The 8588-nt window shown below is 31.3% G+C and overlaps 1 protein-coding gene across 1 annotated transcript; it reads left to right on the top strand.

Moving 5' to 3' along the window:
- Positions 1 to 5179: 5179 nt before the first annotated feature.
- On the top strand, positions 5180 to 6580 carry LOC143625601 (uncharacterized). The gene is made up of 3 exons (XM_077095891.1): positions 5180 to 5300; positions 5601 to 5989; positions 6063 to 6580. The coding sequence occupies exons 1-3, from the start codon at positions 5180 to 5182 to the stop codon at positions 6453 to 6455; spliced, it is 903 nt and encodes a 300-aa protein (XP_076952006.1). The 3' UTR covers positions 6456 to 6580.
- The last annotated feature ends 2008 nt before the right edge of the window (positions 6581 to 8588 follow it).

Genomic DNA, 8588 nt, shown 5'->3' with positions numbered 1-8588 from the left:
CAAGCCCCAGGTCCCGAAACGTAAACGCATTGACGAGATTGATCCAAAAACTGGGTGGAAGAAACTTGTTCTTAAAGTAAAACCGCCGAAGACGATGAAGAAAGTGCCGGTGAAGACGATGCACCAACAAATGCATCTCTCATTCAACCGCTGGTACTATGACAATCGTACGGGCGAGGCCGTCATTGTACTTGGTAAATGACTGGAGACTGAACTTATCAAGATAATCGACCCGATGTGGTTGGTTAATTTATCTGAAACAGACAATGATGTGCTACACAGGAAACAGATTCTGATCGAGCGCAATGAAGACTACGACCTGGCTATGCAATTCCAACGTGTTGTGCGCGTTTGTCATGAAAATGGAATTCCTAGCTGCAGAGACTGGCGGTCCAAGCGCTTCAAGTAACTTAGAGACAAAGAGCTCAAGACGAGGGGATGTCTGTTAGTGCACGGTTTTGCGTCTTGAGTCTTTGTAATTATCGTTAAAGTATTTGTCGTTTGTTTAATGTAATAAACAATTATTATTTCATGTAGTTCGTTAATGTATTAGGCTAGTTCGCTAAGGATGTTTAGCGAACTAAGTCCTTAAGTTAAGTTTCCCCTGATTCGTTAGTGAATGTTAATGAATCAGGGGGTGTTTCGTCTTATTAATGTATGTAACGAAGTAGGATCTGGTTCGCTAGGGGATGTTAGCGAACCAGACCTATCTTCTATAAATAGTGAATACTGTTCACTCATAATTTAAGTTTTGAGATTTTAATTAACGAGACGCTGTCCAAATCCTCTCTCGATCTTCAACCTTAATATTATACAATTACTGATACTAATAATATATATAAACACATACAACACTTAATCATACGTAATTATGAGTTAGATCTATAGTTAAAGTATTAATCGATTACGCACAGATCTGAGATCTGTTATTGTTATTGTTACTGGATTGATACACCTACGGGATCCAACATGTTATATTACTCAACATTGTGCTATATTTTGTTCGACGTTGTGTTATATTTTGCGATCTATTGTGTCTTTTTTTTAGGTATAATTGTGTCTTATGCTCATTTTCGTCATTGTGTATATGATTTCGGCATTGTGTCTTTTTGTCAATTTTTATTTATTTATTTTTTTGAACGGGAATGATGGCGGAAACATTTTAGTTGTTTTATTTTTTTCCATTTAATATTTATATTTTGAGTTATGATTTTTTTATTATTTTTTTTTGAATTTATTTTTATGGGGGTTTTTGTGTGGTCAAAAATCATTTTCACACTTCTCATTTTTGTCTCCCTTTATATTTTAACTTTACCCTATATATAAATATATATAGCGGAGGGATATTTTGATAACCTTGATGAGTTGTAAAAACTTTAAGAACTCAATATGGACAACACATTTAATTAAATAAGTATGGAATATATGGATGAGAATAAATCTGATCAAAAAATTAATTAGGAGAGAGAATAAATATTTTTGATGATTACACAAGTTTAAATGTTAGTTACACATGTGTAATAAATCGATTCGGTGTGTAAAAAACTACTGTAATTTTTCTTGCGTTACTCACTTACGTATTACATATATCTAAAAACAAATTTTAAAAAAAAATTATTACGGTGAGTTCTTTCGAATACTTAAAACTCAAAGCAGTTCTCAAAAGAAATCAAACACACACACACACACACACACACACACACATATATATATATGGGATAGTTCAGGAGAGAAATGATATTACTGCGAAAAATTAATATGGACCACTAGTTTTGTTTTAGGTTTTAAATGCTTAAAGGTAGATAAAAAAAAGATATAAATTCATTCTTTTTCTTCAATTAATATAATTAATAAACCATAATAGTATTTTATTTAATTAATATAACTTATCAAATTATTATAATTGGAAAATATTAAAACTCATTTATTTTTATAACTTATTGTTTGTCTCTTGAATTTTTATCCTACACAAGTACAATTTATTCATACAATAAAATTCTTTCTATCAATAATCAATTTCTTCCAACTCAATATATTAATATCCATCAACACGTACTTACATTGTGATGAATAATACATAAAACTATTTTACACGTGTTTGCATTAAATATCAACAAAAAAGATACAACCTACACAAAAACATATAATCTACACTTGTTCTAAAAATAAGAAAACATATAACCTACACACGAAAAACATATAACCTAAACACAAAATTCATCTTCAATAAAATACACACGCACACGAAACATTTAATCTACACACGAAAGTTTTATCTTACACAAATACAATTTATTCATACATTAACATTTCTTTATATTCAAAACCAATTTCTCTAAACTCAACATATCAATATCCATCAACACGTAGTTAAATTGTGATGAATAATACAAAAAATTATTTTACACATGTTTGCATTAAATGCCAATAAAAAACATACAACTTACACAAAAACATAACATACACTTGTCTAAGAACAAGAAAACATATAACCTACATACGAAAAACATATAACCTACGCACATGTAGGATATATGTATCTTTGTGTAGTTTATATAATTGTTGTGTCGAATTACATATGTAAGTTATATATTTTTTTTGTATGTTGTACGTTTTTATTCCTCAAAAGTGTAGGTTATATAATTTTGTGTAGGTTGTATGTTTATTTTTATATTTAATAAACACATTTGTATGATATTTTTTTATTATTTATAACAATAATTTTTATAGGCATATCAATTGAAAAAAAATATTATGTTTTGATATTTATTATTAAAAAAACACGTTGATATATGCTAATAAATTGAGTGGAAAGAAATTGTTTTTTTTTAATATAAAGAAATAGTATTATATGAATAAATTATATTTTTGTGGAATAAAATAAAAATGGTGTAAATAAAAAATAAAACTAAATTAGTGTTTTTATCTTTTTAATTATTATAGTTAAATTAGTTAGATATATTTAGAATTTTTTACCAAATGGATGTAGTTGAAAAAAATAGTTACTAATTTGGTGTAGTTTGAAAACTAATTATCAAAATGGGTGTTTTTTTGAAACTTATTTAATTCTAAAAAACCTAATTGGTTAAATTTAATTCACTAAAATTAAATAAAAGAAAACACTTCTATTATTATATTAGTATTAATAATATCGTCTTTTTTAACCTGCATGTTTGTTTATTATTCACCAAAAAATTATATTAATTATATTAGCATATAATAATAATAATAATAATTTTATTGTTAGCATATTGTTAAAATTATAACTTTATGCACTAAGATATTATATTTGCAAGAGGTGACGAATTCTACGTCCCTTCGTAATTTAGAACTAAAATCGAACAAGTTAATCAACGACTTTCTTTTTATTGCTCGAGACATTCATAATTCAATGCTATTTTTCTATTAATATTTTAGGTTTTAGGATATGTGTAATACTAGACAACGCGATCCGGTTCTGTCTTGTGCGTAAAAAACAAAGATGTAAAAAAACGTTAGAGATTTTATTAAAAGACATTAGGTTACTTATAGAATACGACAATAGTAAAGTCTTTAGATTTAAAGTATTTGCGACTGCAAACGAAAAATAAAACCCAAAAATTTAGTCGTAATGTAAGCAAAAGTGTATCGAAACGTGGACATTCCATTGTTTGTTTATTATGTAACTTGAAAACTCATGCTACAAACTTGTGCACTGTGACGGACACCAAACAAAAGATTAAACGAAAAACCAAAATTGTGTTTAGTTAATTGGTTATTTAAATATATGAGTTAACTAATAAAAGAAAAAATAATAAAAAAAATTATTAGCTAGTCCATTGTTGCTTAAATTTTTTTTTTTAAAAAGTAAAAATATAAAATTTTAAAAAACAAAGCTGCATGGACCATATTGGCCCAAACTTCTAATTTATATAATAATTAATTTTAGGATAACAAACAAACTAGTTTAAAGGTAGTAAAAAAACGATGTTATTACTTGGTTTATAATTTTGGAATATATGATTGGCAAAACGAATATTTATAAATAGTAAATATGGGTTTCTCTTTTATTTAATTTTATTTTTAACAATATGTTAATTTAATTTTAGTGAATTAGATTTAACCAATTAGGTTAGGAGAGAATCAAACAAGTTTCAAGAAAATACCCATTTTGATAATTAGTTTTCAAACTACACCAAAATAGTAAATATTTTTTTCAACTACACTCATTTAATAAAAAAACTAGATATATTTATTATAGAATATTTATTATTGTTATATTAGTTGTATTAATTGAAGAGAGAGTGCATTTATTGTTTCATTTACATCTTTTTAATTTATTTTTAAATATTTAAAACATAAAATAAAACAAGTGGCTCATGTTCATTTTCGTAATAATATTATTTCTCTCATCTTAAACACACACACACACTATAATAAACCATCCACCTCTGGTTGGAGTGGTTTTGCTAACGATGGATAAGTGTCTACCCTCTTTGAGAGGTCATGTTCGAATCTTGAAGGTCCTAGAGTTTTCTATTACAGTGTATTTACCAGAAAGACTTCTCTTGTGGATGGTACAACATCTGTTTAGTGACAGGTGGCTGGAAATTTTCTCAGAGAACGCCTAGCCAAACTCGGATGTCAGTGTGGGCCCAATTAAGAAAACATAGTTGGCCTGAGTGGGGTGGTGAGGCTCCTCAGTGAGAAGTTGTGGTCTGACTTAATTGTGAAATTTGTCGTTCAATATATATATATATATATATATATATATATATATATATATATAAACTATAATAAGAATAAGATCCGAAGAGTGGGGGCATATGTTATAAAGTGGGGGCATATGTTATAAAAAAACACATTCAGTGACCCTTCTCACACTCTCAACTCAACCAACCAAAAGGAATCTTACATCAAAACTCAACTGTTCTCTCTCTATATTATTATTTTCAACTTTAACCTTCATAATTTCAATCCAAACCCTCTTTCTCTCATATATATATATCCTGCGTTCTTCTTATGATAATCTTTCTTTCACCGTTTCTTTAGGGAGTTTTGGGTGTGATGGGTGTGAGCACCAGGTGTTCCCATACTTCCCATATTACCGAGATCATCATCACCAGCTTCTTCCGCCACAAGTTGTATTAAACACCCTTTTTTTCATAATTCTATTTTTATTAATCCAAGATACCAAGCCATGGCAGCTAGAAGCTTTCTCTATGGCGGTGGTTCTGGTGGATCTCTTCTGATGACTAACAAAAGGCTTCACTGCTCTTCTTCTCTTATTCCTGCTGATGCCCGATCGTCTCATTTCCCGGGTAATAATAATATTCATGTTATGTTGACTTTTAGATTTATGTTATGCTGCCTGCATGTAGATCCAGTTGGGTGTTGAAAAGCTGTGTAATTGCATCATGATGGGTTCTTAGTCGTCCCCATTTCCTAGTTTTTTATTATTCTGAATTACCAGCTGCCTGCCAGATTTATCCTTTTTATTTGACTTTATTTTATTCTTTGAATCTTGACGGTTGACTTTTGTGATCAGTACTAATCTTCTTACATTTGAAATAATGGGATATATGTTAAGACCAAACATGTCTTGTTTTGGATCCTTTCAGGTTCTCGATCCATGCTTAGTTTTGAAGCTGGAGGTAACAGATCCGGAGGACATTTTTGGCAATCATGTGATCATGAAGACAATGGAGATGATGAGTACGATGAATACTTTCAGCAGGCCGAGAAGAAAAGGCGGCTCACGGGTGACCAAGTTCGGTTCTTGGAGAAAAGTTTTGACTCGGATAACAAGCTTGAGCCGGAACGAAAACTTCAGCTTGCAAAAGAACTAGGGCTGCAGCCGAGGCAGGTTGCAATCTGGTTTCAAAACCGCCGTGCACGTTGGAAGAATAAGCAGCTAGAGAAAGACTATGACGATTTGCAAGAAAGTTATCATAAACTCAAAGCCAACTATGAAAATCTTGTTAAGGAGAAGGAGAAACTAAAATCCAAGGTAATCAATATCGGTTTTATGTTTTAGATCCTTAATATATACTAAATCTGAGTGAATTTTTGTTTTGTTGTAGGTTGATGAATTAAGTGATAAGATAATGCTACAAGAGAAGGGAACCTCGGATTCATCAAGTTCTAAAAGCATGTCTCATCCCCAACATGTTCTTGAGGATGATGCATCCCTAAACATGGGTACCGGATATGGGCAAAATGGTAATTTCAAGAAGTTCGACAATGGGGTCCACACATTGCTCATTGACCGGGTTGATTCGTCTTATGTATTTGAACAAGAACAAAGTGATGGATCATTGGATGAAGAAAACAACTTGAGCAAGATGTTTCTGCCTTCTGTAGACGGTTACACATCACCAAAGATCGAAAATGGCGACCGCACAGACCCACATTCAGTGAGCTCTTATTACCTTGGGCTCCCTGGAGATCAAACCTTTGGTTTTTGGTCATACTGAGTTAACTCAGTGGTAAATTTCTAAGCTGAAGTTCTTGTGACTCAGTGATGGTTGGTTTGTGCTTTACTTTTGTTTGTTATGGTTTATGTTTGAGACTTCCTCAAAATTAAGTATCATAACTTGTAATATATCTACTTTTCCTTATAATATGATTCCTAAAATATGTTGGATTTGTTTCATAACTTGGAGTAAAATAATTATTATGTGGTTTTAGTAGATAAAATGGATGAATGAAACTAGCATTCGGGATTAAGACGACGTGTTCTTTGTCATATCTACTTTATGGATGAATAAGTCTCAAGGTCTTGTGATGTTTTCAAATTTCACGTGGTATAAGGTTTTTTTATTATTTTTTTTAAATTATTGTTATCAAATTTATCTACTTCATACAATTAACCGATTAAGCCCTCTAATGTTCTGACTTCTGCCCAACAACTTAAACGACTCAATCGTGTTTTTCATTCAATTAAAGTAGATTAGCTAGAATTTTGCAAACGTTTTAATGGAAGGCATTAGTGATTGTATTATTAGGTTTGTTATACAGGAATAATGGAATGAAATCAACGATCATATATTCCATTAAAACTATTCCTTCCTTTTTTCCCTCTGTCATCCTACTTTCCCAACACCACATGACAACAACCACCACTTGACCATCACCCCCCACCACCTAACTGCCACCGCCACGCCACTACCTAACCGTCGCACCCACCACTGCTGTCACCGGTGATACAACCACCACCACCACTATCGATGCATGACCACCACACTACCATCGCCATCACCATTAACCACAAGTGTTATCTAGAAAACTGGGCATTTGCAACCGCCGTTCGGTCGCAAATCGGTCATAAATGCCCTTTTGCGACCGGTTTCGACGGTCGGTTATACCTTGGTCTTAATATTGCAACCATTTCCCTGGGACCGAGAATATTGTTCCAACCGATTTCGCTACCATAGTTCCGGTTACCGATCGAAGCTAATTACAACCGATTTTTCAACCGGGTTCTTTACAGAACGACCAACATTGTGATCGTTTTTTAAATCTAAAAATTAATTTCCAAAATCAAAAGAATTACTTTTGTCCTGCTATTTATAAATTTTAATAACACAACTAAATAAATCTATAAATTCACAAAGTTGAACAGATTTATAAAGCAAACCAAACATTTAAAACCATATATGATAAAAATATCCAAATTCAAGTACGATAAGAAATGCTAAATATCCGAATACAAATACGATAAGAAATATCAAAATTAGGTTCACCAACAAATATACAAGTTGATCTAGTTAACAAAAAATGTGATACTTAAATAATTAGAGATATTTTTAGGTATGTTCTATGGAAGAAATCGAATTTGCTCTTTTATTTCAATGTGTTTCTCTTTCATATCAGCGTTTGCAATGCATATTTTGGTATTTACTACAAATCTAAAATCGAATATGCATAGCATTCGCATTTTGGTGTTTACTAGAAATCCAAAATCCATACAATTGCATAAAAGAAATATAAAGCTTGAAGTCATGTTTCATATATGAAAATTAATACTTCTTATGATCAGTTAGGACCAAGTATAACTCCCTAACAAAGTACCAGCAACTATGACCTATTGCATCACTTCAATATTACTGAAAAACTCGACTAAAATAGACCAAACTTACCTCTTCATTTCTTGTAGGTAAATACGGAGTACTAGTACTTGGTGTTGAAGGTATACCCGTCATCACAGCACGGGGATCACTATTATCGTTAAACCCATACAGTCTACCATTCTTCATTCACCGAACAGCTTGTACCCATTAATCTAGATCAAATAAAGGGCATTTGTTTGCGTCATCTCCATACCGCTCCTTGATATATATGTGATATGACATCTATAAAAAACAAAACATTATATATTGTAATATTTATGACTTTTGATAAATAACTAATGAGAACATATATTATATAAGTAAAGAAACTTACACAATAATCCTTTGCTCGGGTGTCAACCGAATCATAAGCGTTTTGAATATCGATATCATCTAAATTGTTGACCCCCTTTGAACCCTCTCCTCCTCTACGACTCTATATAAATTAACAGCGTTTTGAATATAGATCTCACCAATATATCTAAAGGTCTTGTCCTT

Source organism: Bidens hawaiensis, unplaced genomic scaffold (genome assembly GCF_021521415.1).
Source record: "Bidens hawaiensis isolate Kalapana, Puna unplaced genomic scaffold, B.hawaiensis_p1.1 tig00004126_1, whole genome shotgun sequence".
Lineage (NCBI taxonomy): Eukaryota > Viridiplantae > Streptophyta > Magnoliopsida > Asterales > Asteraceae > Bidens > Bidens hawaiensis.
Note: the sequence above shows the minus strand (reverse complement) of the source record. Positions and strands in the feature narration are given on the sequence as shown.

What these genes read in the sequence shown, in the direction of transcription:
- LOC143625601 (XM_077095891.1), top strand. Translation starts at nt 5,180, where the DNA reads ATGGCAGCTAGAAGCTTTCTCTATGGCGGTGGTTCTGGTGGATCTCTT. An exon ending in CCGATCGTCTCATTTCCCGG is followed by an intron (nt 5,301 to 5,600) that starts GTAATAATAATA and finishes GGATCCTTTCAG; the next exon opens with GTTCTCGATCCATGCTTAGT. An exon ending in AGGAGAAACTAAAATCCAAG is followed by an intron (nt 5,990 to 6,062) that starts GTAATCAATATC and finishes GTTTTGTTGTAG; the next exon opens with GTTGATGAATTAAGTGATAA.